The sequence below is a fragment of the Salarias fasciatus genome, chromosome 22 (genome assembly GCF_902148845.1).
Source record: "Salarias fasciatus chromosome 22, fSalaFa1.1, whole genome shotgun sequence".
Classification (NCBI taxonomy): Eukaryota; Metazoa; Chordata; class Actinopteri; order Blenniiformes; family Blenniidae; genus Salarias; species Salarias fasciatus.
In genome coordinates this window covers 15,145,709-15,173,472 of record NC_043765.1, presented here as the reverse complement: position 1 = coordinate 15,173,472, position 27,764 = coordinate 15,145,709, and the positions used below count along the sequence as shown (strand labels likewise).

Sequence of the window (27,764 nt, the reverse complement as noted above, 5' to 3'; positions counted from 1 at the left end):
TCATTTTGATGTCTGTTCCTTCCCGCTGCCGCCCCTCTCTTTAGAATTAGAGTCGTCTAGAAGCCGAAAGTAAAAAATTCCCTTGTCTCTGACTACGTGAGATGAGAGCAGATCTGTGCGCTCACACACAAGTGAAGTGTGTGTTCTTTAAGGTGGGAGCCGTGCACGGTGTCGACACTAACTGTGTGTGTGTGTGTCTACAGTATGAGTCATCGGGTCTGGGCCTTATCAGCAGCAGACTGAGAACCACGCTGAATCGAATCCAGGAGAGCCTCATTGATATGGTAAGACCGCAGCTCTCACTTCTCTTTCTTCCCCACCTTCGTCCTCCTCGTTCCATCTCTTCCTCGTGCTTTCTCTTTTGCCTGTCACCCCGCTGCCCATCCCATTTTCTGACACAAACACGCTCCCTGCTCTCCATACCCTCCCATCCCCTCGCACCTCTTTATGTCTCTCCCTTCAGATATTGCACATCCACTCTCTCCATCACCACTGTACTGTGTGTGTGTGTGTGTGTGTGTGTGTGTCTGTGGCTCCGAGCCCTCAAAATGCATTACGGGCCGTCATTATCTGCCCAGTGGTCACCTAAACACGCACACACACACACCTCTCTCCGTTTTAAATGGGCAGAGCAGGGTGAATGTGGGTGACTCCATTACGGCTCTCAAGCGCTGCTCCCTTCTACATTACATGATGACAATTAGTGTGATGGAGTCCACACTTTCCTCTTTTCGGCAGACAGTTTATCTTTCTGCAGCCTTTTTCCAATCTAGCGATGAGAGAGTCTTTCCACAGCTCAATCCTGAATTTGTTTCCATAACTCCGAGCTTTCTTAGACAGTTTGTCCAATAAACCTCATACGGTCTAGTTAGTTCTTTTATTCAATGACTTCTTTCCTTATATAGAATATATTTTAGTTTAATCCCAGTGGTGAAATGCTGAATAACATTTGAATTTGTTGTTTTTTTTCTTCCATTTTGAGCCTTTGGTAGTCTCTATCTTTTTCTTAATTTCATTTATTCACTCTCCCTTTCAGTACTTTTATTGACATAGTCAGAAGGTTAAAAGCCACATAAAAATAAAACTACTGGGATTGTGACTAACAGTGTGCAGCACATGTCAATAATCATTCAGGACTTGTGTGCTCCGGTCTAATTTTACAGTACACAGCCACATGCGACTTTTACTGCCTGCCGTTCTTTATTGGGTTGTTGTTGTCAGTCAGTCTCGGCTCTAAAGCATGAATGTGAAGAAAATAAAAGATGGCAAACTGTGTGAATTGTTTTCCATCTGGCATCACTTTTTGCATGCAGTTTTTCACAGTAGACGGCACACGGCGGCCACGGCGGCGCTTCAGCAAAAGCATTTATTTGACTGTGAAACATAAAGGTATTGTGCCGTGATAGCAGTGTCATCTACTTGCCCGTAATGTTTCAAGCTGAGCAATTCGGTGGTGTTATAAAAAGACATAAAAGAAAGGAGAAAAAGCCCCATAAAGGCAGATGGAGGAAAACAGCGGTGGAAAAAAAGAATATTAAAACTTGAAAATGTGTCGTGCAGCACCATATTTTCTTCCGTCAGGGGGCACTATAGCTGCTCTTTACATATTTTTGATTTTAAGGATAAATTTTGAGCTGTTTTTGATTGTGGGAGAATATGTGAGCGAAAACAATGTAACCTGTGCAACATTTCATATCTGCACATCCATGTCACTTAGTGTCTGAGTAAAAGCAGCTTTATGTTGCCTCAAGCTTTGAAACTACACACATCGTCTCTCCCTCATGTACGACCAAAGAGCTTTGGGTCTGTTCTTTCTCATATGCAAAACTATTTTAGCTCATCTCAATAAATCAGCTCATTTTGGGAAAAAGCCCTGTTTTCCAAACTTCTACAGCAGTCCATATTTCTTTTCTCGGCTTTGTCTTGCGTTTCTTTTGCTCGTCTGGGTTTCACATTATGACCTGCATACATATATTCAGCCAAGGCACGGTCCAGAGTTGATGTAAATTGTCATCTATTTATTACAATTTATTCCTCGGTTCTCTTAGACGTATAAATCCTTCTTATTTTGAACTACTAGACTTCACTGTGTGGTTAAAAATGTCCATGTTTTTACTAGGAATACAGGACCGCCACCTGCATACAAATCCACACTCTCACACACTCCAGAGATTGCGACAGGACAGACCTCATTTGTAAACAGATTATAAAGTTAATTGCACGCTGCATGTCAATTGAACTGCCGAATCCTTGCGGTTTTATTCCCCCGCTTTGCCGGTGCGACTGTCTGATTCCAGAGCCGATGTGCCGGTAATGACTCCGAGTCCCACGTGAACGGCAGCGAGCCTCCATCTCGTCTGGTCTCAGACGCCGAGCCGCTTCGCTTTAAATTGGGAGCTCTGGGGGGGAAAGGGAAAAGATCATCCCCCAGTTTATGTTGTCTTTCTCTCTCTCTCTCTCTCTGCCTCAGATATTCTTGATTACCTTTTGAAAAACACGCTGTCGGGTGTCTTAGTTTGACAGTTTTTATTTTGAGCTCACTCACTGTGGGTTTTAAATAATTCATTTAACCTGGTTGGAAAGTTGCCGTTTCCAGGAGAAACTTTCAGACATGAAAGTGATCTCACAGAACTGCTGTTTTTACATTATATTCCATTATATTCAAAGAACAATTGATGTCTTATCTTTACTGTATTGAACATGAGGTTCCAACTTGAAAGAGGAATCATTCAGATTTACTTTTTTTTTTTAAATGCCATATTGATGTTGCCTGGACAGTTCAGCTGTGGAGCGCCCCTGCTTCAGGCAACTTTGTAATGAAAGCTGAAAAGAGGAACCTTCCCCCCCTCCCCTCACTGGCCTTTCACTCTGAAACTGTCAGGATGTGATCTTTCTATCAGTCTGGTCATTCCTCTGACTTTGAAAGACTTTATATTTTTCCTCGATTCATCCCTCTTTCATCCAATCCTCTCGTCCCATCACTTCCTCCTCTTTCAGCAGCTGTGTGAATGATTACACGCCTCTCAGCTCGAGACACAAACAGCAGCTAGTATTATATTATTGACACTTCTGACTGATTATACATTGGCCTGCCTGTACGTGTCTATATTTCACTGTCAGCCGAGGCATGAGGAGGAGGTCCTCTGGCTCGATAGTAAGCTTGTTTGTTTACTCAGAATGCAGCACTCACAGTTGTTTTGCACGTTTGTTTGTGTGTCCTTGTGCCTGATTGTAGGTCCTCAGCTCCGGCGTATGTTCAGGACCACCTTTGCCCATAAACAGAACACTTGCGGGGAGCCGGTTATGCCTCACAACAAACAATTGTTGGAGAAGCATGTGGAGGAGAGATCCGAATCTGATCACAGAATAAGGTTAAAAACAGGCCTGGGGACATTTGAGCTTCGCTCTCAGGTTGTTCAATTATTTTTGTGGTTAAGGGAGGGATCATACTCTTCTTTTGCATATTGCCTTTGCTTGGCTGTGTGAAGGAGAATTCAGGATTTTTTTCAGCCAGTCAGACGCCGGGTAATTTCTGGTCTGGCATCAGTTCTCTGGCAATTAGAATCCCTGCAGAAACGGGCAAAAACAGACCCTGCGAGCCAACAAAACACGCAGCAAGACATTCCGAGGTCCAACAAACAAATGAGCACATTTTCCAATTTGAAGTCCGGCTGCATGTCATCTGACGGCGGGCGCTGTCTGTTCGCTTTTCACACTCTCCTCCTGTCGCTCTTCCAGTATCGGGGTGATAATCCCCGAGCATGTGTTGTGTTTGTGGTTCATTAGACTGCCTCCGCACACTGGCATGTCGCCTCTCACTAGGGGGACGAACGCGTTCACATTTTCTGTCCCATCGACTGAACGCACGAGGAACCCCATGATTCGATTAAAAGCTTCTCATGAATGCAAGCCTCCGTCCACACCGGTGTCTTCACCTGGTGTTTCGCTCTGTGAATAGCTCCGAGGCTCAGTCCGGAGGGATCTGCCGTTTGGCAGGGGTTATAGATCATAATTAATGGCTGTGGTGTGACTGCTCACACTGTATTTGTCTGGACATCACAGACATTGACATTTTTGTTGGGGGGACTTCATCAGAGCACACTGTACACTCCATCGACTGGTCCAGCTTCGGGTCACGCTTGTCAGCTGTAATGAGGAGACGCTTTATCCCCTTCAGATACAGCAGCTCAGCTTTTTCGCCTGCAGGAATTCTTCAGTTTTTAGCCCGTGACTCATCGCATCTCGCTCTGTGACATGACAGTGACGCACTTCACTTTAAACCTCGCGCTCGGTCTTCGTAGCTCGAGCACGTCGTCTCGGTTTATTCATGGCTGCAGTTCGACTGGAAGAACATTCTCTAAGTACTGAAAACCATCATGCAGTACTCTGGATTCAGAGTCTCAAGTTTTGTTATCCGGTTATTTTTTTTACACCACAACGGGGGGCTTTTCAGTTCCTTAAAGAACTAGAGGTTCCAGGTTGTTGAAATGCGACTCATGTTTTGATTTCTTGCACCTCGAGCAAAGCTTTATCTCTGCATTAAGGCTGATGTGCCATCCCCAAGCAGGTGAGCAGCCCAGCAGCTGAGGGGAAGAAGAAATAGCCAGGAATGGGCTCGGGGGGGCCCGGCGGTGTCACGTGAAATAGATGAAAACCCTAATTCCAGTTGACATTCATCTAATGAGAACCAAATTTCTTGTACCAGAGTGACAAAGAGACGCAGTGGGATCCACTTGACAGTAATGGCCTGGCAGCCATTAAATCCACTTGGCCATGAATCTCCTTAGGGAGGCTGGAGACGAGTAAACAGTCAATCGACAGAGATTGAGATACTTTTGCTGAGAGATCAGTGTTCAGCTTGTACTTTGACACTTCCTTTATGAATTGCAAAAACATCAGTCAGGATTCTTGATGTCCATTTCTATTTTGCTGGTATATTTTAGTTAACGTTCATGTTTTGGAAACTAAAAAATAATTTGTTTAATGAATTAGAGAAAAAGAGTACAAGTAATGAATAGAAAGAAAAAATTATATAATAAAAGAAGAGAATTTAAAATATATTCGGGAAGACAAATAAGTTAAAATTAATAACTTCAGTATGAAATTTGGCATTAATTAAACATATACAAGATATTTGAAAGGCAAATACCAACAGAAAATGAATTAAATAAAACTTTCTACAAGTAATAAAAAGATCAAATATGTAATAAAAGTAGTAGAGAAATAATAAATGTGCATACTTTAGTTAATCTCTTCCCTTTGATTGCTTGTTTAACTCGGTGTTCCAGCTCAGTTGTCTCTGGTTTCTCTGCTGTGAGGATTTTCTCGCTCTTATTTTCAGCTGTGTAAGAAAAGTGAATGTGTCAGCTCTGATCTCCCCTCTGCTGCTCCGCCGTGTCCTGCTGCTCGGAGATAGACCCTCCAGTTACCTCCCTCAGTACCAGCTCAGGCAGCTCACCCAAATTGTGCTGCACTAAAAGAAAAAAAGGTCCAGGAAAACCTGCAGGGAAAAGTCACTAATAAAAAAAGAAAAAAAGCGATGCTCCAAATGAGGTGAGTCCTGACTCATCAGCTCCTGAGAAAACCTGAGGATCTTTTCAAGTCGGTCCTGTGGTTATTTAAGCGAAGTGGACAAGTCGGGTACTTTTTGTCTCCGTGATGCTCGGTGTCAATGGGGCTGTTTTGGGGGCAGTGAGAAGAAAGCTGAGTGGCTGAATGCTCAGTGCAACATACAGGGAATAAGAAGAGCAGGGATTTCCCCCTTGAATCTCAAGTCCTCTTGGATAGAAAAGGTGTTTGTCGTAATCGATGCAAAGCTTTAATGTTACTTCTCCCTGAGGCAATATGGAAAGGGAGCAATGTCCCATGTGAATAGCAGATGAAAATAATAGAATTATATTAAACTAACATGCAGAAAAAAACTGAAGAGATTTATCGGTTTTGTCGGTATTCATTAGGAATATCTTCAGCTGGGTAAATAGCTCGGGCTTTGATGTGTTTGAGGAGAAACAGCAGGGATAGATAAACATGAAGTGACGGCTGTATCTTTGTTTTTCACTCTTATTTTAAGCTTTGCTCTCTTCTGTTGGAGAATTTCCTCCCTGGATGCTCACTTTTAGAAGTTTCCTTCTCATTCGTTACTCCAGAGCTTTATTTCTAATCACGATACAAGGAAGATAAGCTCCTGGACTTTGATGTTCTTGACGTCTTTATACTTTATAAAGCAGTTGGTCCACATGGGAAAAACCATTTGGCATCGATGCCTCCCAGACAGGAGCATGTTTTCTTTTTTTTTTTTTGCCCCTCGCTGAATACTGAAGTCCTCAAAGACATTGAAGTAGACGTTCAGGCAGCTGTTCTCCCTCAACTACTGGATGTTGGCAAACCTCACAGAATCAAGTAAAGAGACACTTCCTGGAGGCTTTAGAGTGTCGATGCTCGCCAGGACTCTTAATTAAATTATGGTTCTGTTTCAAGTGACTGCAGTCACTGGGAAATGTGTTTTGAAACTGAGCTTTCTGGGTATATCTGTGTTTTTAGTACCACTGACAGTTTCTACAGGTGATATAATTTAAGTGTGAGAAATTGCTAAGCCTCAGCTTGGCTCAGTTTAGGCCCAGAATTGGCATGGATAATCCTATTATTGTGATTTGGTTTTATTTCTGCTGTTATGCATATGAAATTAGTCATTTGAACATTAAAATTTTAGCTTCTGAAAATTGTCTTAAACAAAACCCCCAATTCAAACTCCTACAGAGATATATAATAATTGAGCAAGTCAAACATTTGAATGACTTCAGTCCACTTTGACTATTACTTTAGCTCAGTCTTATCAAGGAACAGGGTAATTGCAATTAAAAAGAAAAACAACCGAACAAAGCCTGATAATCTCTGTTAGAGTAGGGTTTTAGACTTTTTTTTTCCAACATATCGTTCAGCAAAAAGAGGTCTTAAAACAGTTCATTGACTTGAGTGTCGGCGCCAGACAGATAATTAGACGGTGAGCTCACAAAGAAAGGCTTTGTCTCCCTCCAGTTCTGATATTCTGCCCCATTGTGTTTCTTCAGATACTCACATATTACCTCTTTTTATTTATTTATTCATTTTTTTCCCCATCATCCTAAGTAGATCATTTTGTGTCGGTAACCTTTAAACACCAAATGGCATATGTGAAATAATTAATGCTGTCTGATGGGGAAGAAGGAAATTGCTTGACTAGATCGATGTGTGGAAATCTCACTGCTGCCCATGGATAGCACTGTGGCTAACATGAACTGCTTTGGCTAACATGAGCTGCTGTGGCTACTGGGTTGGTGGATAACAACACAGATTAAAAATTTCTCCAATAGACTCATCACTGTGAATCTACCGATCCCTTTATTGTTTTGTTATTTTTAAATGATATTAGCTAAGCTTGGCATTTGGCGGTATTTGATGTACAATTTTAGCTTTGTTTTACAAAGTTAGGTGACTCTTGGTGATCTGCTGAACTATGTCTTTGTGAATAGGCAACTGGACTTATTTGAGATTTTAAAGACACTATCTCTCATACAAAAGGTCTAATAAATTCTGAACTGTTGACGCCTTTCAAATGGGATGAATTGATGTGTTTTCCCTGTGCCTTACATGACTTTTCTCGTATTACTTGTCTGTTGGGTTAACTGTGAACTCCGAGTTGATCATTGCATTGAGAGCGACTGTGAGTCCTGTTATGAAGAGACAACACCTGGTCTGTGGCTCCTCTGTGTTTAGAGGATGATCGTCTTGGATGCACCGAGAGGCTTGAATAGAATTTTGAATTCTCAGCTTGCAAATGAGCTTATTTTTTTTGTTCTAAAAATACACTTTTAATTTGTTTGACATGACAGCAAACAGAATTTTGCTACCTGACGGCAATCCATTGATCCACAGTGGTGTGATTGGAAGGACAACAGGAAAGATAACCTCTAACTACTTTATAGAGATGTTTATTTTGTTTGGGTTTGGGTTTTCTGGAGATAATTTGCACTTCTCCCAACCTATTGTCACTGTGCTGAGAATGCGAGACGTTTCGGTGCAAGGCGAGAGCGCCGGCCACTCCTCCACCGTGCAGCCCAGACTCGACACAGTGAAGCTAAAACATCCAAGAAGAACCGACATTGACCGAAGCACTTTTTGTGTGGCTCGGGCAGCAGATTACACACCCCGTCAAAATAACTGCTGAGGATGATGACGGGGGAGATCCGTTGAGCTCTTCATGGTCTGTGAACTTTTTAATCTCCTGTGTTGTTGGTTTTTTTTCCTGTCCGAGCCAAACAAGTGAATTGAAGAGCAGGTTTGCTCCAGGTGTGAGTGCAGAGGAAATGATTGTGTTATCAATGAGCATCTCCTGCCACAGCTGTGCAGATGGAATCGTTCATTGCTTCTTCACTGTAAATTCGCTGCTCCGGTAATCTGTGGAATGTGCCCGGAATAAACCTCTTAGAAATTAATTGGTAGACATTTTAAATCGAGCACCGGCTACATTTTTTTTAAAACGTATTTATGGTTTCATGAAGATGTTTTTCATTTTGTATCTGAGGCCACTGCAGACATCAGTGGACAGCTTACTGCGGCTCTGTGCCAGTGAACAAACTGTTCCCATCTTTTTTCTTTTTTCTGTCCTCATTGGCTTTGAAAATACGAGTCTCGAACTCGACCTCACATGGCCGACGTGCCTGCTGGTTCATGGAGGGACCAGATATCTGGAAGCTGCCCAAACCAGAACATAAGTCATATTCAGGAGACTCAGTCACCTGGCAAATGTTCCCCGACACCCTCTGTTATCTGCTCTCAGGTAATGAACTGAATGATACTTTTATACAACAGAATCGGAGGATTCTTGATGTTTCATGCTCATATTTCACATCACTTTATTCAAAAAGTTTTTTCAAGTGAACAGATCACTGATAGTCAGAACACACTGATTCTGTGAATTAATCCTCAGCCTGAAAACAGACTGAAGCAGTAAATGAGTTGAAAGTTACTTGCAACTCGTTCATTCAATTATATTATTTTTACCTCCGCCAGGAGGTTATGTAATCACGCCCGTCTGTTGGTTTGTTGGTTGGTTGGTTGGTTGGTCTGTTAGCATTACGGAAAAAGTAATGGACGGATTGCAATGAAACGTTGTGGAAAGGTGGGTCTTGGGCTAACTTAGAATCCATTAAATTTTGGTGATGATCCGAATCACTGTCTGGATCCAGGAATTTTTTAAAGAATTCTTTATCATTGACCGATATGGTGTACTGCCCAGCGGAACTTTAGTTTTAGTTCCTAGTCGGACCTGTTTCACGGACGGAACAGTCGCGCAGCTGCACGAGAAAATCGCCACAAGTTGGCTTCTCTTCAAAACTTGATCAGAGCTTCGTCTGTAAGTGATTTCACCCTATGTTGGACTGTTTGTTTCCTTTGTTGTGCATCTCTGCATGTCCGTCATTGTGTTGTTTTTTTATTGCTGAGTTACGTTAGGGTGACGACTGTCATTTGACCAGTGTAGTACTGTATCTATCCAGCAGAGGACCTCAGTACTATGTCTTAAATTGATGACAGACTTTGTTTATATCTGTTTAGTTATATTAATATATGGTGTTCTTATTGTTGTTGGTGACTGATTTCACCTGTGGCGGAGGTCTGCGCTCTCTGAGTGCCAAATTCTAGTTTCTCTGTAATCCAGTGCTGTGTCAGTTAAACTGAAACATTTCAATTTCAAATGGTGAAAACTTCTGAAATGTTTGAATGTTTTGAGATACCTTGTATTGAATTTTCATGGCCAAATACGGAAATATCACTCCTTGATACAAGTTTTCTATTTTATTCAGTTTTTTGACACAATATGCCTTCCATTTTTTGTAATTTCAGTCTTCATTCAGTTATGTTGTGGCACAAATAACTATCTTAAGCATTTATTTCTGAACCCTCTGTGAGTCACAACAAAGTGATGACTGATTTTTGTCACGCTCACAAACCAACCGCAGTGTTTCTGCCTGACTACATGGCAGAATTTCTCTTTGCAATAAACTGCGAGGCTGGACGCGTTGAATAAAAGCACATTTCATTCCAGCGTTATTGTGGCACGCAACATTTTTTTTAAAGTCTATTCACACTGGTCTCTCTTCACACAGAACCATTAATTTAAAAAAGCAACCTTTTTCTCTTTTACAGTGAGATCTATCTCTGCAGAGATTCGTCTCATTGTTTTCCATGATAGAATTCAGCTCTTAATGATGTAGGCCATCTTTGTCTTCAGATCTGCACCATGGCCTCAAGTCAACAGATTCACAACTTGATGATCATTTACATTTGCACTCTGAAGTGAACGTGTTCACAGCAGGACCCCCCCCCAAACACCTGCCACACTGTCAGCTGGATAGAAAGAAAGAAAAACTGCCTCCAGGATTTAGTGTGGGGAAAAAAAAATCCTCTGAACTGTGTGTTTTGGAAATGTTGAGTGAGTGTATTCAGCCTCTGGCTCCGACTCCACTCTGCAAAATGCATTGTGGGAGTGTTTCCCTGCAAAATGGTGTTACTGTGCTCGGATGCAGATAAGGTGTTTTACCAGAGGACGTTTTCATTATGAGCTCAGTGCAGATCTGATTTGAATTAATTCCGTGTTTGTATGAAGAAAAACAATTCTCATCATTTCTTTTTGTTTGTTTTAAAATCTCCTCATGAGGTGTGATTTCTCCCGCTTCAACTGTCTTGTTGATCTTAAATAGATTCAGTTATTTTTCTTAGTTAGCACATGAAACGGTAAAAAAATACAGTTTAAGACTTTTTTAATTCTCTTCTGAATTAAAAGAATAAATACTCTTTTTAGCAAAGTCTCCAGACTTCTCAAACCATCCTTAGATTTGAAGTGTTTGAGACTGAACAGTTTGAACGGAATAAAACAAAAACAAAAGCCCGTTAAATTTCAGGGAGCTGTGACAAGAGATTTTGTGATTTTGTTTTTCTTCTATTTCTTCATTGGAAATATTGCTTTTTCAGCAAGTCCCTCTGGCGGTGCATCATTCTTCAATGAGAAGAACCTGAGTTGGTGCAAGTTGCATTAACTTACTAGTTTGTTGTCGGTTCATTAAGAAATTAACAAGAATTAATTGTGCCAAATCAGTACCTGATAACCAGACAGCTATATTGTCTATGAGCAACATTTTATATAGAAAAACAGTTTCGTGGGCAGAAGAGAAAAATGTTTAATCTCCTTTCAGATAACTTCAGCAGCTGCAGGATGTAAATCAGATGAAGTTTAATCTCCTCACCATGAGTCATGCTACACACACAGCTTCGCCCCATTCCCTACTTTCTTCCCCGGCCTTTCGGACGACGTTGAAGAATGTACCTCAGACTCCTTGATTCGTCCAATGAGACATTCCTTCGCTCGCATTTGGCAGAGCGTCCGGCACATGGCGCTGGTTTGCTTTTATCTGACTGAAGCCATTTGTCACTTTGATCGAGCGCCGTCGTTAAAGCGAGAGCATAATTGTTTGCGCTGTTTTATCTGTGAGGATATCAAATAGCGACTCAAAGTCAGCGTACAGTTGATGACCACATGTCCACAATGATGACTGATGTCTTTGTATGGAAGGTATAATCATCTGAAGCTGATGGTTCCTCCAGCTGCAGCTTGGATGTAAGCAGAAAGAGCTTATCGAGTTATTTAGATTACTCAGGAGTGAAAGGCCCAACAGGTGACACTGAAGCATTCTGTTTCGGATTTCCCCAAAAAGGACTTTTAAGAAGACAGACGAATAAAGAAATGTCTCATTTGTAGGAATTAATTCACAGGAGCTTCAGGGAACGTAGTAGTTCTACATTGAGTGCACTCATTTGCATCCAGTTTATTAGTATGCAGTGTTTTTCTCAGTGTCAGACATCATTTGCATGTTTATCCGTAAAAAAAAAAAAAAATCATCAATTCAAAGGGCAATCACAGTGATTACGTCGACGTTATCGTATAGAATCAAATTATGCAAACTGCTGTTAGCTTGTAATGAACGGCGATCAAGTATCTGATATGCTTAAAGAGACAAAACAAGTTCTGAGGGCTGGCCCTGTATGGCGTTTGATTTAGGGTTAATTCTAAAGTCCTGATAAAATCCCGCTGAGGTTTTCAAGCCTGACCTGCATCTTAAAACTGTATTTATGCTCCTCTTCCTCCAAAAAAAAGAAAATAGACAGAAATTCTGAAATGTCATCGCTGTTGTTTCGTTTCTCTTCTCTCTCTCTCTCTCTCTCTCTCTCTCTCTCTCTCTCTCTCTCTCTCTCTCTCTCTCTCTCTCTCTCTCTCTCTCTCCCTCCCTCTGTTTTTTTTTTGTCTTTTTTTGCACATTTTATTTTCATCCCAGGAGATGCTTTTACCTGAAGCATCCCTGCAGAGTCGTAGCATTTGGAAGAGAAACACAACTTCTTTCTCAAAAGTCTTTCAGACTCCTGCAGTTATGCTGAAAGAGCACAGTCAATGAAAGGTCAAGCTGCATGCGGAGAGATTAAAAATAACACCACAGCAGACTCTCCTGTGATGCCGGAGTAAAGGTGGCGAGGTTGAACTGATTCCATTCATTCAAATGAGAATGTAACCTGCTACATTACTGCTCGGATAATGCAAAATAGGAATAACTTAAAAACACTTATTTTACTAAATTTGACCTGTTGTTATATTTAAAATGAAACTGAAAATCTTTTTACTTTTTTCTTTTCTGCCTCTTAAGACGGCCAAACACAGAATTCGGCCTTCTGTGTTTCTTCAGAAACACACTGCTCCACATGTGTTTGCATGTTTCTGTGTGAGCTTTGTGCTCGTGGCTCCCAGCCCAGCTGCGCAAAAAAGTTCTCTCATTGTGATCCAAATTGTAAATCAGCGCTCGAAGACACGGCTACTAATGGCCTTTCTGGATCAAGTCCATCATTACTGCATAGTTTTTTTTGCGTTTGCTGTGATGTGTGTGTTTTTAACTTTTATTTTCAATAGTTTTCACTTGGGACAGCGGCCGCTGAGAATGATTTTTGTCTGTACGATGTTGGTTTTTATCACGTTGGTTCATGGTGAGTTATTGATAAATGTATTGGGAATAACAACTGGAGGGAAATAATGACCGTTGCCTGAATTCAGCAGTTGTGCAACGGAGCAAATTGCTAACATGCTGTAACGGAGAGTCCCCGTGGTTTATTGAAACCTCACGACAGCATAAATTTTATCCGGCTGCGCGGTGCTGCAGTGGTTATTATCACTCTTGACTCAAAGTGGCGAATGTTTCTGATTTGAGTCTGGAGTTTCTCCGTTTCCTTCCCACAGTCCAAAAACATGTGTTTGAGATAAGATTATGTGTTAATAAGTGGGGGAAAAAAGTAGAGTAAACCTTTATGCTGGTCCCGTGAGTGCTTTGAGCAAACACTGAAGAATCTTACCTAAAAGAGAGAAACATTTTTACTTGACTAAACATCAGTATACAATTCATATTTTGTTCTTGCTCTGTTCTAATTGTTTACTCTGTAAATTTGCATTTCAATGTGAATGTTATTTTATCAGTTTATTAAAATGTCTTAATTCTTGAAGGCACTAACGGATAAGTAGGACTGAGCTCTGCGTTTACTTTTTCTTCAAGCCGTTCTGAATTAAATGCGATCATCTTTGCTGAGGAATGTCACTTAAATCAATGTTGTGTTTCTTTCATGTTTCCAGCTGCTAGATGAAAACGGCTCACGTTTGGCTTCAGGCACTTTCAAAAGAAATATTTTCTAGGTTGCACAGAGATTCAATTCAAGTGAAATTTATATAATTCAGGCGTTAATCTTGTGAATGGATTTCAGGCTGGTAGTGCTATCTGAAGGTGTGATTAAATGCAGAGAGATAAGTTGGAGGCCGTGGAGAGGTTGTGGTTATCGCGTCGGAGGAGACGGCATCTTCCTCGCAGGTCAGAGTCATAAATCGTCCGCCGGGCCACATGCTTTGCATTTTTCCTGCAGTACGTATGCTGGACTGTTAAAGTTATTTTAGCAAGCGTCTCTGTCCTCCGTTTGAAGCTGTGCACGTCACCGTGTTACAACACTGCTCTGCAGTCGGCGCTGATAATCTGTCTTCTCTCTGAATGGGCTTTCGAGCCAGTTTCTAGCAGCCTGCTGGCCTTTTATCACACGCTGTTCGAGGCTCTATAAGTTCTTATTGGAGGCTTTTTATTTGAGTTTGAAGTCATTTCTGCATTCATTTGTTTTGTTTGCTTTGATTTGCACCTTGATTCTCATTCAAGAAATAACTCATCCCCACTTTGGCGACTCTGTGGAGTCTCAATTATAAAAGCTTTCCACTCCTCACCTGCAGTAATGGCGCTTGTGCACGGCGCCGGAGCGAGATTGCACTGGACCACAGTGCAGTGTGGAAGAGGACGATACGGTGCAACATTAACGGCCCCCATTTGGTCATTAGCTGTGTGATTGCTATTGATCTGCCAGAGGCAGTTTTCATGAAGGCTTTGCGGCGCGTAGACGGCAAAGCTCTCTGTGCCAGAAATGACGCTTGACGCCACCCGAGCCACGTTTCATAGAAATAAAATAACCTGAACTCCTGTGAAGAGTCTCGGCTGCTGCTTATGCAGATCCAGATTATTGTGATTGATGGGCTCGGCTGAAATCTCCCGCTTCCTGTTTCAGTTGTTTTTCAAATGCGGGGCTAAAAGAATCGCTGGATGCAAAGGTGTATTGGAATAAATCAGGAGGAAGATAAATGCCGCTGCGGGGGTAGTGGTGTGGTCAGCAGGATTTCCCAGTGTGTGAGCTTCACATGCACATCTCCTCTGGAGATTTGTTAAGGCGACTGTGTAACTGAAGACAGCAAGATGCACATCAGCACTACTGAATAAGTCCAAAAAGTTATTTTTATTGAGGAAAAAGATTTATTTAGAGCAAATGATGAAGATTTTCATTTGTCTTTGTGCTTTTTTAATAAATATTCCAAACTAAATCTTTAACACAAGAGCAGTTTAATCAGAAAGTGTCTCTTTGCTGTCGCTTTTGCAAGACAATAAACAAAACAAGAACGTATAGGAGCAGATCAGTCCCAGAGATCAGAAGACGTCACGGTTTCCTAACAAGGTTTCTCAGTTTGAAATGACATGCCGAGGCATTTGTTTCACTCTTTAATGTGTTGACCCCTGATGAATACTGCATTAACCCCTGTTTCTACCTTAACAAGCCAGTAGATTATAAAAAGGTTGTGCCATGCCGGCGGAAATCTTTTTTCTTGATCAGTTCTGAGTTTATCATCCAAGTGGAACCTGGAACATGTCTTTATGTTTCCTTCTAAACGCACGTTAAGATGGGGATTATTTTCATGGCGTGTCAGTAAGAGCATAAACATGACAACGGTCGACCTCTGTTTTTATCAAAACAACTCCTGCTGGCACTCGATCATGCACTTATTTTGAAATGTGAAACGCTGTGCTCGAGCATGAGTACTGTACACAGAAAACCGCTTGTTCAGGACGCCTGATAAAAGGTTATACACACACACACACACACACACACACACACACACACACACACACACACACACACACACACACTCTGTGTTTCACTGTATACCTGTCCTCCTACACATTTAGTTCAATTAAAAATGTTAATTGGCAAAATGAAGCTATGCTGAGCTCTGAAATTGTGTAATTAATGTCCAACACTGCAGATTTGTGACTCAGCATGTTGTGCTCCTCCCAGGAGGCTGGAGGGGAGAGCGCCGGAGTCCACGGACCCACCGAGGACAGGAAGGAGAAGGTTCCCAGCCCCCACCTGAGCCAGCTGGTGGTCCTCACCAACAGTGGGACCCTGTATGGTTTGGCCCAGAGGGTGGTGGCCACAGAGTCCCTGTGAGTAGCATCAACACTGGAACAATGTGTGGATTTTCTCTCCCTCTCGCCGTCTTCGCCGATTACAGCTACTCCCTCAACACAAACCTGAACTCTTACACAGTTCGGTCAATCTGTCGGCTGCGCTGACGGCTTTCTCTCACCCCGAGAGGTGTGCACTTTACAACAGCTTCATAATGAAAGTCTGTAAACCGGCGGCTCAGACGAGCAACCCAGGAAAAAGACTGAATTGGTTCTGACAAAAACCTCGGTGTGTCAGAACCAGGCGGCGAGATCAGAAGACTAATGAAAGGGAAAGCGCTGCAGTGCAGAGGTGAAGATATTTCTTCTGTGAAGTTTGAAAGGGAAAGACTCTCCTGAGAGAACCAGATTCATTTCGTGCTGCATGAAAGATGTTTTTTTTTCCTTCTTTTATTCCATCTCTAAAGTTATTAGAAGAGGCAGCTCGGCTAAGTGTGCAGCATGAACACCTCCGACATCGTCAGCTTTTTTTCAAACACCCCATTTGAAGTTGTTTCAGATTAAAAAGTGGACAAAATCTCTGAAGTGTGAAAATCCTCAGAGGGAAGATCTCAGTGAGGCGGCCTTCTTGCCGCTGCTCATCCTTCCAGCTGTTGTCATGTTTGCAGGAGCGTGCTCGGATAAGTATAACCTGCTGGGTGGGCTGCTCCCGCAACCTCGCTGCTGATGTAAACACAAGCTGTTCCAGCTAATCTTAATGTGATTAAAGTCCTTTAAACAAAAAGTGTTCTGAGTTCCTGGACAGGGTTGTGGTTGGCATTGCCCAACAAACACATTTAGAGTCACTAAACTCAAACCCGTGTTGTTGCACTTTTCTACACACACATATCTACACACACACACACACACACACACACACACACACACACACACACACACACACACACACACACACACACACACACACACACACAGGCCTGCAGCCCGATCCAAACCTCTATGAATTAAAACACCTTTAGTGTTTGTTGCAGCAGCAGCTCTGGACTTCCAGCCAGGTGCAGTGTGCTCCCTCCATCAGTTTTCAGTTATTTTAACACTTGAGAGCTTTCAGAGCCATCGATCTGCCCGCGTCTTTATTCACTCGGCGCTGGATACACTGTGGAACATGGGTATTAGTTTTGTCTGCATCGATTTTTTTTCCTCTTCTTTTTTTTTTTTTTTTTTTCCTATTTATTTTTTCGTTCTGTATTTCTCACTTCACTACTTCGCCGGGTCCCAATATTTTGAGGAAAATTGAAATCCATTCATTTTACAAACTGCCGCCTCCATGACACAGAAATAATAATGTGCTTTTTGAAGGCAGGACTTATAAAGATTTGGTTTGGAAGTCAGAGTGGAATGACCACACAGCCGAGCCGAGCTGACGGAACATAATTAACTGTGTGACAACAGTCAAGTCTGCTTAACTTGATTTAACAACACGACGAATACATCCAGAGTATCTCTGTGTGGCCGTCAGTGGAGGTCTGTGCAGCTCATCAGCTCACGTCATCAAATGAACAAATGGAGAAAAGAAATCTGACCGATCTGTTTTCATGCGGAACTACGAAGACGGAGCAGGGAGACGTCAACCTCTATAATAATTGTTATCCAGCCTGATCGGCACATCCAGGCAACCTTCAGTCAGGAGCAATATTAGATTTTGTGAAGGAGTGTGTCGCTCTCAGATCATCCAAAAACAACACACAGTGATTGCTTTGGGTTTGTGTTTCAACAGTCCATTCTTCAAAACATTTCATAGCACCTCCGCGCTGAGTCCGATACTCATTTATATACCTTTTTTTTTTTCCTTCTTTTTCTCAAGTGTTTTTCTGGCCGAGCAGTTTGAGTCCCTTCAGTCCCACTTGGATACGATGATGCCTGCAGCCAAGAAGCCCTTCCTGCAGCAGTTCTACTCTCAGGTATCGTATCCTTCATGGCATATTTCACTTGAAACATTGTGACAAGTGATCATCATGGAAACTCTTCTCTTCGGAGGCGCTTAAATGACTGTTAGCATTCGATAGCAGCTGGCGCTCCTGATTCATTGGAAACCTGTCTCGTAAAGGCGAAACGATGAGACTGCTGAAGCTTCACAATCTGTCGGACTCTTACATCAGTCAACTTAGCCAGATGTTAAATATCACATGTATAAGTTGACTAATTTGCAAGTGTCTTCGTGCACCTTTTTAAATTCAGAACACAGATAATGTTCTAGACATCAGAGCAAAACTGTTAATTTGTGGTTTCATAGTAATTACAGCTCTGGTCACCAATGCAGATTACTCAGTTAAAAGGGGAGCATTACCTTCACCACTAAACATTAAATGACTGATTTTTAACAAAGTAATCTATTTTTTCATTGTGTAAAAGCACAAAATTATTAAATGATCATAGTTGAAGCCTTTAAAATCTGAAATAGTAACAAAACCTTTGAAAAGCTTTTCATTTGTCCATCTGGAACCTTCTTGTACTTTTCCACCAGAAGCTTCAAATATATACATATAAAAACTTTTTTCTTAAATGCAATCAGTGTCTTTTGAATGGGCAACAGGGATTTCTTCAGTGGCGGATTTCAACTCTGTCCAAAGCTTTTCTTTTCTTTTCTTTTGGTTTTGGTCCAGTTGATTCTGCCCTGTGTGAAAAGCCCATCTTTTCCTTTTCTTCCTCCTTTTGTGTCACTGCTTGTGTGCTTTGGGCTGTTGCTATTTTCAAAAACCCAACATTGCCTCCTCACACCTGTTTTAGCACTGTTGTGGTCCCTGTACATTTACATTCACCGCTGTTTTGCATGGTAACGACTTTTCTTCCTGGAGAAACGTGTGCGGAAGCCTGATTCTTACAGACGGCTCAGTTTTCTCTTCTTTTCTTTTTTTTTTTTATTTTGTCAACTTGACATTTGAAATGTTCAGGTACAGGGGCGGAACTGTTTTCCCCTAAACAGCGGATGAATGTCATGTCCTGTAATTTCACTCCGGGAAATGTTAGTGCAATTTAGCGTTATATAATGCACGGCATCGTCTTTGTGCACGATGCATTTGTTTCCAAGCAGAGGCTGCTTCCGCCGTTTTCTGGTGCTTCGAAAACGTTTGAGCATTTTGAATTCACGTGCGCATGTCCTCTCTTTTCGCCTGCAGACTGTGTCCACAGCCAGCGAACTGCGGAAACCAATATACTGGATCGTGGCGGCCAAGGCGATCGACTATGAACAAATGCTGCTCATGATGGCCGGCGTTAAATGGGACATTAGGGAGATAATGTCGCAGCACAATGTGTACGTGGACGTCCTTTTGAAGGTAAATCCATGACAGAAAGTGTCAGCATTCACCCAGTATTGATCGCTGTTGAAGTTTAAAGTCCAAGTACAGATATTTGCGTTCAACAATGACAAAAGTGCACAGTTACATACATACACACTTAGAAATTACCCAAGCACAAAACTCAACAACAACAAACTGAACATATTATGCCACTTTACGCTTCTGAGTGTTTGTTTAGTGGTTAAGAATTTGTCAAAACATTAAACTTCCACCTCTTACAACAAGATTTGAATGTAACTTTTTGTTTATGGAGCAAGAAAACCCTGCAGTCGGGTTTAAACTTTAACTTTACCAGGAAAATTCAGGTTGTTCAGGTAAAAAAGAGAACGCCCATGGCAGTCTTGCATCTGGTTGTTTAGTGGAGGTAAGTAACACTGAAAGTTCTTTCAGAGTGGGCTTTTTTGTGTACTTTAGGTTTACTGTTTAATAATATTCGGTCATCCCAGCTAACTGTAGCTTTGAGCTGCTGGTTTGTGAATCATGGAAGTTTTAATGGTAAAGGGAAAATTCGTCTCATTGCTGTTAGTTTATCATTCATTCGTTTTGCATTAATCTTTTGTCCGAGCGTGGCTCGTGTTACACAGACATCTCCTCCTGAAGATAGTTGCATCATTTATGCCATTAAAAGTCTCCATGATCAATATAAATAATGACCCCGAGGCTGCTGGGATCTTTGAGAAAAAGCTTTTTTGCGTTCTTTTTCCAGTGTTTTATTCCATCAAAAGTTCGTTACTTTCCCTAAACTAAATTAACTGCGTCTCTCCGTGCCGTGCAATACTCCACGAGCAGGAATAGATTTATGCTTTTCCGATGGTGGTATTTTTATTGCACTCAAGAAATACAATCGAAGTTCTCCTTCCAACATCTGCGGATTAGATTGTGTGAAACTGCGGGGTTCATTGTGGCTCCTCTCGAGTTTAAAATCATTCAGAGACCTTTAACATCAATTATTTGAGATAGGTTGAATAATTCATCTCGTGGGTGAGCTGCTCAGAGCCACATGCACATCCACCCTCAAGTTTCGACTTTGTTAAAGACATCTGAGCTCACCGCTCCCGGACGTATTTTTGGAATTAAAAGGTTTCCGCTAAACGTGTGTGTCTTCATGCACACTGGCTGATTTCCCCCTTTGTAAATTTTGAAGAGCGGGACGGGTAAAGGACACACTGCGCCGGTTTCTTTGCTTTCGACATTCAGAGGCAGAAAGCGGTGTGAAATCGTGAAGAGGGTGGCACACAGCCAAGACAAATCCCCCATTTATGCATCAGCGTGTCTGAGAAAGCTGCTGGCTAAATCACAGATGTTGTGGAAACAGGGAAGTAAATACAAGCATCCCTGTCGCAGTTCAGTTCTTCTCTGTATGAAAGAACAACTCAAACTAACATATATATCATCTCAAATGGCTCCTAAGTTGTTGCCTGGCTCACGCTAATTCAGTTTTTTTGAGCCAGAAATGCTGGAGAGGAAATCTCCGTCTCAGCCGCCTGCCTGAAACACCTCGGCGTGTCAAAGCGGAGCGGCTGATGAAGCGACACGCTGCAGATTGCAGCTACTTTCCCCATCAGGGGCTAATAGCCTTCCCCGTCAACTTGTCAGATACTCCAACTGCATGTGGTTTTGCATTATGTGTGCGCTGATTGAAAAGAGAGTATTATGTTTTCTTTGTACGGTTGAAATATTTTATTCATGAGTCCAGGTTGATCACGACCGTTCAACAATGCCGCTGATTTGCATATAAAGTGGCGGGGAAATGCAGAAGCCCCACAATGCCTTCATTGACAAAACGCTGCGGTCAGAAACTCTGATTGGAGCCCTCTCTCTGTAGATAATGTTTCCCTCCTATATGTAAAATTAACAGCGTGGCTGAAGCTGCAATTCATAATTTAACGTGACGCAGTTTAAGTTGAAGTCATCATCTGGAATATTATGAGTGCTCAGTTTGCACCTGCAAACAGCTGCATGACAACATGTCGCTTCTCCCATGATGCAGCAGTACAGAGCTTGTAGCAGGTACTCCAGCTCGCAGTCAGTTTTACAGCTTACAGAGAAGCAGCGTCGAAACATGCTGTGCATGACTGTGGGCCTTCTGCTCCAAACAACTGCTCTACATCTTGTATCCTCTCTCTCTCTCTCTCCCTCCCTCTCTCTATCGTGTTCTTTGTATTGAAGGCATTTGGAAGCCACTTGTGACAAGTCTCATATCTTTATAACTGATGTCTTTTTTTCTGCCAGGGAAATATTTTATAGCATCCACAGTGAGACGGTGCCACAGGGGCGACACTCAGATCAGCCTTAACATTATGACCACCTCCTCAAACTGGCTAAATCCTCCTTTCACTGCATAAACAGTCCTGGTCTGGTCTTGTCCTGATCTCTCCTGCTTCTATCGACTTCAGTGATAAAATGACTTCTTGCTGCCTTGTATGTCCCGGTGCCATGGTACAGAGATGATTAGCGTGATTTCTTCTTCATCTGTCAGCAGTAGAAATGTCATGGCTGACTCGTGTTTGCGGTCATTAGAAAAAAAAGCTGAGTGGATCTGATGAGCGTTGACATGCTGCTAGAACTTTGATTCATGGGCCGTTTGCAAAATCAACCCCACTTGCACTGTGATTGTGATTCTTTTTCCTAATTCTCTTTCACAAACTGCCTTTAGCTCTTCACAATTTGAATATTTTAATCAGTACAAACCACAAAATAATTAAACTGACCTTGATGCCGTACTGTCATAGTTGAACAAGCAGATTGAGTGACCAAAGCTTTTACTGAAGGAGACCTTGGATGGTTTCTTTTTCACGGTTTATTGTTGCGTCACGCAGTTTATGGCAGAAGATGGTTTATTTCACAACCTCAAGACTTGGAAGCCAAGTGTGAGTCAGACCAACTGCATTCATCTCCGAGTCTTTCGTTCAGCTGAGATCTGTCGACAGAATCATGAAACTCATTTAATGAAACTACTTCTTTAATTTTGCTTTTTAAAAACTCTTAAATGTGTTCACCCCTGCTCTTTCCCCGGACTTCCTCAGGAGTTTGAGCAGTTTAACAAGCGGCTGGGTGACGTTTCCAGACACGTGCGAATCCCCCTCCCCGTGTCCAACGTCCTGTGGGAGCACTGCATCCGCCTGGCCAACCGGACCCTCGTGGAGGGGTAAGACCCGAGCCAGACAGATTTCTTCACTTTTGCAAGATAGAAAGCAACATTTTTTTCTTTTCTTCGCAGAGTATTTCCAGTGTCTGAATGAAACTGTGAATTGGAGTATCAAGCTTTAAGAACCCAAAACCGAACATTAGAGGCTTCAGCAGACTCACTAAACCTCCTACAGCACATTTTTTTATCAATGTTTCGAAAAGAAAACGTCTCCTAAAGTTGAGGATAAGGCTGTAAAGGAAAACTTTCCGGTGCGTTTAATGGATGGGTGACGGCTGTGTCGCAGTGTGTCTCGGTGGCTTTAAAACAAAGAGTTGAGCTCCAGGTTTGATTGGCAGGAGGAGCAAAGTACAGCTCAACTCTCTCTTCTGGCTTTAGATCAGTACTGATGGTATTTTCCCAATTTTGAAGCCCTGCGAGAGCAAGACAGCTACTTACCAAGTGCAATGTGCGGATATCCCAATTCGATTGTCGGTAGCTGGATTTTCAATCTCATCTTGTTCATGTGCCAAGTGTCCTTGAGCAAGGCACTGAACACTAAAGCTCTCCATGAAAGCTGATTGTGTGCTGGTGTAGACCATAAGAAGGGTGTTTACGCTCTAAATGGTAAAATACAATATTTGCTACAGGTAACTATTTTGTTATATTTATTATGTAAAATGTTTCCACGTTTTTCTTGCCTGAAACTTCTCTGCAAAGCAGAAGTAAATATGGGGAGAGAGGAAAAAAAACCCAGATTGCGTAATCCGCATGTCAGAAATCTGAATTATTCAGTGTCTTAGTTTAAGTGAGCTGTGGAATAGTGGTTTGCTGTTCAGGACAGGGAGGTCTGGAGATTCAAGTCCCCACTCTCGTCTGATTCTGACAGTCTTCCCCACTTAAACAGATCTTCTCCTCTCAGGTTGCAGCCGAGCTGCTGTGGAGAACAGACACCGAGCGGCATGTCGGAGTCGCTGCGGCACACAGATTAGCCTTTCTCACTTATCTATCTCCCTCTCTGTGTTCATCCCTCAGTTTTAACTTCAGCTTGTCAACATTTCATTTTTCTTTTTTTTTCTTTTCTGAGACATGCTGTCGAGCGTCGTGTTGAATAGAAGAAATAAGCTGCGAAGCAGAGAAGTTCATTTCCTGCAGGACGTCGCTCTGATCTGCTCCCTCCCGACACGGGCCGCTCACACGAACCGCTAAACGCCCCCGACACGTCCCGTGTCAAGCATTTCACCGCCTCCCTCCGTGTACGGCCGAGATTTGGACTGCGATAGGTGACGGGACGTCAGAGCGCGCCTTTTCATCTCGGCACCTGCATCCCTGCCGTCTCCTCGCTCCGTGCGGAGAAAGGTTCAGAGTTTGAAGGTGTGACGAATCCAACCGGACAGACCGCCGCTCGGTTTTTTTCCAGTCGCACAAGCCGAATGTTGACAAAGCAGGAAGCGAGCCGCCGACAGTGGCCATGAGGCTGCGGGTGTTTTATATGCAGGCCGGCGACGACGCCAAATTCATCCTGGGAAAGTCATTTAAACCAGGCGGCTCTCAAAGTGCCGGGATGGTTCAAAAAGGTTCGAATTCAATGTTTGTTAAGTAGTTTATGACTAAGTGTGTTTGGTATTAAGCAGACAGCTCGCCCTGATCCTCCAGAGAGAGAGAGCGTACATGTTTACCTCCTCACACATTCACCGGGCTCTTTCCCTCTCGTTGCGTAAGAGAACTTTTGAACCCTTTCCAGTGAGCAAATGGCCCATTACCACTGTGATGCTCAGCAAATTTAAGCTGCTGTTGCAGACTCCCGCCGCCTGCCCGCCTCTCCTGGTGCTCTCCCTCCACATCCCCTCTGGCACACCGAGACACAGTGGTCATATTTGTTTGTTTGTACTCCAGCTCCCTTCGTCCGTTATTCAATTTCTCCGTCCAGTGCTCGTCTCCCTTCAGAGACTTGCCAAAAAAAAAAAGAAAAAAAGGGAGAGGGGCTTTGAGCCGAAGCTCAAACACTCAGCGTCAAAGTCTGGCTGGCCCGACAAGAGAAGGAAGGAATAGGAGGGGGGGGGGGGGGGACGCCAGAGCGAGGTGATGAAGGTGAGGCGGAAAATGGAAGCAGAAGAGAGGAAAGTTTAGACGAGACGGGGAGTTTACAGAGAGCAGGGCTGTGTTAATGTGCTGGAGAAGCCACACACACTCTGATCCGCCAGTGGACAACAACCCCTGCACATGAAACAGGGGTACACACACTGGAATGACTGTGCACTTTGCACACATTCACTGACACAACACAGACAGCTGTGTGGAACAGCTCCACTCGTCTTTATATTGTGGATTCTTCACACGATTCTGTAGTTTGGCTTCAATCAAACTCTGCCCCGATCCAGTTGAGGTATGAAAGTCGCCCAGACGTCTAAACCAGAGTTCAGTGGCCGTGGAGCTCAGGGATGAAGGACTCGTTGCTTCAGAGTCTCCCGGCCTCAGCAGGCCTGACGGAGACGAATGACTCACTCGTCTGAATCAGCTGTGCTGGAGCAGGACGGCCAGAGGTGTGTTCACACCTGTCAGACTGCAGCTTTTCCTTCTTTTATTCTAATGTTTGCTTGTTAACCAAGTCTCGGTACAAAACGAAACAGTCTTAGTATTTTTGAGACATTCAGGCTTGAATTCAAAAATAATTTGCACAATATGCAACAGTTCAAAGTCCCTTCTTTCTTTTTTTACACGGAGAACCGACCAGACTGCCTCAAAGAAAAGCCTACGGAAAAAGTGCTTCTGTAGCTTTTTTCCTTTGACATGATAATTTAGACGGATTCAGACTAAGACTCGACCCTCCCTTTGATCTCTGGCTTTGTCCCAAAGTCCCTGAGCAGCAGATTTAGAATATAACATGACATTAAGAACATCATGTCTTCATTAGTGCATCCAATAGAGAAAGAACGTTCAGTTTTGCACTTCCGTTTATTTTTTTTTAAAGAAATTGGAAAGTTGGCAAAATAACAGTCATCCCAGTTAAATTAGTCTCTTTAAAGTAAAGCGAACTACTTCAACCCACTTTTTTCCCCTAGAATTAGGTTCATACTGGGAAAATGCATCACGAGCCATGATATTTCATAGAATCTTTTCCACTTCTCTGCAGGGCTTTTCTAAGAAGTTTTCATCCATTTATAACATTTTGACTGTAGATATAATAAGGCATGAGGAGCTGAGACACAGTTTTCACTGCATAACAGAGTCACAGTAGGAGGGGGAGAAAGAATCCCCCAGTTAATCAAATTTACTCACAGTTTCAGATATATGGGCTGTATCTTGACGTTTCCTCGTCTGTCCTCCGCCGTAGCTACGCTAACGTGAAGAAATGCAGCAACGAGGGCCGCGCCCTGATGCAGCTGGACTTCCAGCAGTTCCTGATGAAGCTGGAGAAGCTGACCGACCTGCGGCCCATCCCCGACAAGGAGTTCGTTGAGACCTACATCAAGGCCTACTACCTGACTGAGAACGACATGGAGCAGTTCATCAAGAACCACCGGGTGAGGCGGAGGAGCCGGGCGGGGGGGGGGGGGTTCAGAGGGTAGCGGGACCCGCTTTCTGACCGGCGTTCTGCGTTTTTACCCACGCAGGAGTACTCCATGAAGCAGCTGGCCAACTTGGTGAACGTGTGCCTGGGCTCGCACATCAACAAGAAGGCCCGTCAGAAGCTCCTGGCGGCCATAGACGACATCGACAGGCCCAAGAGATAAACAGGAGGGCGGGACCGGACCCCCCGAAACCAGCCCCCAGATGAATGCACTCCGTCAGAGGAGGCTCGCACAGCGACTCCCGAGGTGGAGCTCAGCTCAAATGTCGTTGCCTTCGGCTGAGATGAGTTCAACAAGCGGCAGAGTGCTGCGGCCGATGCGTTCCGTCTTTAAATTGTTGGGAAATCCAAACAGCCGCTTGTTGAATCGCCTCTCAGACACGAACATGAAACCTCACCTTCAGACTTGTTACTCTGCACATGCAGCGCATGTTTTCATTCAGCAGATATGTTGCTTCAAATATTTAGTTTCTTTTCTGCAAACTGTAACTCCGGCTTGAGTCGGATACGAAGCTCTCACCCGGACTCTGTTAAAGCGACACAAAAATCAGATTTACCTGACTGATACTGTGTTGATCTTTATTTTATCTTTTATCTGTTTTCTGTTTCCTCCAAACATTCTCCATGTCAGTCACACCTCCTACCTTCAGAATTTAAAAAAAAGACAAACTGGTAAACATTTGAACATTTCTGAATTCGATAGATACTGTTGATCTGTGTGGAAATGATTCCCGCTCTGCTGTGTGGATCTGAAGGCTCCGGGTCTTTATTGACCCTCTACTCCGCTCTGTGCTGTACATGATTTTACTTCACTGCACCTGTATTCCTCCTTTTTTTCTGCTCTTGTGTTTCGTTTGATTGTCCATGAATATTACGAATCTAATATAACGATGATTGTGAAAGTGATATAAACTGCTTTAGCTGGCACTAAGAGAGCTGGACTATATCTGCACCAGCTGCATTTGTTTGGTGCACCATCTGTCATATCTGAGCGGTATTTATTGCTCCTGGACTGAGTGTTGTGAAAAAAAAGCTGAACTTCATTCTCTGGCCCTTCTACAGACCATTAGGTTTTGTCGCTTGTGTGAGTTAGTTTTCTAACTGCAGGAGCTTTGGTCGGACTCCCACGCCTCCCGTTACATTCTTTAGTTTAACCCGATCCGACCTGTGGAAGAGGTTCTGCCCGAATAACACGCTGTAAAAGGAAAAAAAAAGAAAAGAAAAAGAAGTTTTGATAAATTTCGTGTGCAACTATTCCAAGAACAATACTGTAAATGTGAATGTTTTGAACAATGTCTGTATTTATTTCTCGCTCTGTGTGATCTTTGAGTTTTTATATGATGATTGCTGGAACTGTAACGTCTGTCGTCACCTCTCGGTCTCTTGTAACTGATCACCCGCAGAAATTATAAATATCTAGAACTTGTCAAATTACGTTAGGAGGTCAGCGCACCGTAGTGGAAGTCGGTGATCAGTGTTGGAGTTGTAACTGAACCCAGGATGATTCTAACACAATAAACACACTAACGGCGATCGCCGCTCTGTTGTCGTCTGTCCGTGAGAATCCACGCGTCGCTCCCAACCTCCCAGATCTCCGTCGCCGTCGATTCCCTTCAGAATATATGAGCGCTGCCTGTGAGCGGAGCCGCCGGACGCCGTCAGACTAATTAATGCGGCTTCCTCCTGTGCGGTTACAGGCCACCACTCTTTCAAGGCTGCTGATGAGCGCCGAACACACACGGAGCTGCGACGGGCTCCATACACCCGAGGACTCGTCGTTTCACTTTGTGGAATAGTTCGAAGTTTTTAGTTTTTTTACTGGTTTGTTCAACCTTGGTGAGTTTGACCTGATTCGGTTCTGTTTTAATGAAAGT

At 43.0% G+C, this 27,764-nt stretch overlaps 1 protein-coding gene across 2 annotated transcripts in view; it reads left to right on the top strand.

Annotated features, from left to right (window-relative positions):
• The window catches only part of vps50 (VPS50 subunit of EARP/GARPII complex), an 86,414-nt gene extending 58,991 nt beyond the window's left edge, over positions 1–27,423 (top strand). For both annotated transcript variants that reach the window (XM_030120453.1, XM_030120452.1), the window contains 7 exons: positions 204–284; positions 15,724–15,872; positions 17,698–17,794; positions 19,010–19,168; positions 22,219–22,340; positions 25,654–25,843; positions 25,934–27,423. In XM_030120453.1, the coding sequence (XP_029976313.1) occupies positions 204–284; positions 15,724–15,872; positions 17,698–17,794; positions 19,010–19,168; positions 22,219–22,340; positions 25,654–25,843; positions 25,934–26,053 (918 nt within the window). In that variant the 3' untranslated portion in view covers positions 26,054–27,423. The remainder of the gene's footprint in view (positions 1–203; positions 285–15,723; positions 15,873–17,697; positions 17,795–19,009; positions 19,169–22,218; positions 22,341–25,653; positions 25,844–25,933) is intronic.
• The last annotated feature ends 341 nt before the right edge of the window (positions 27,424–27,764 follow it).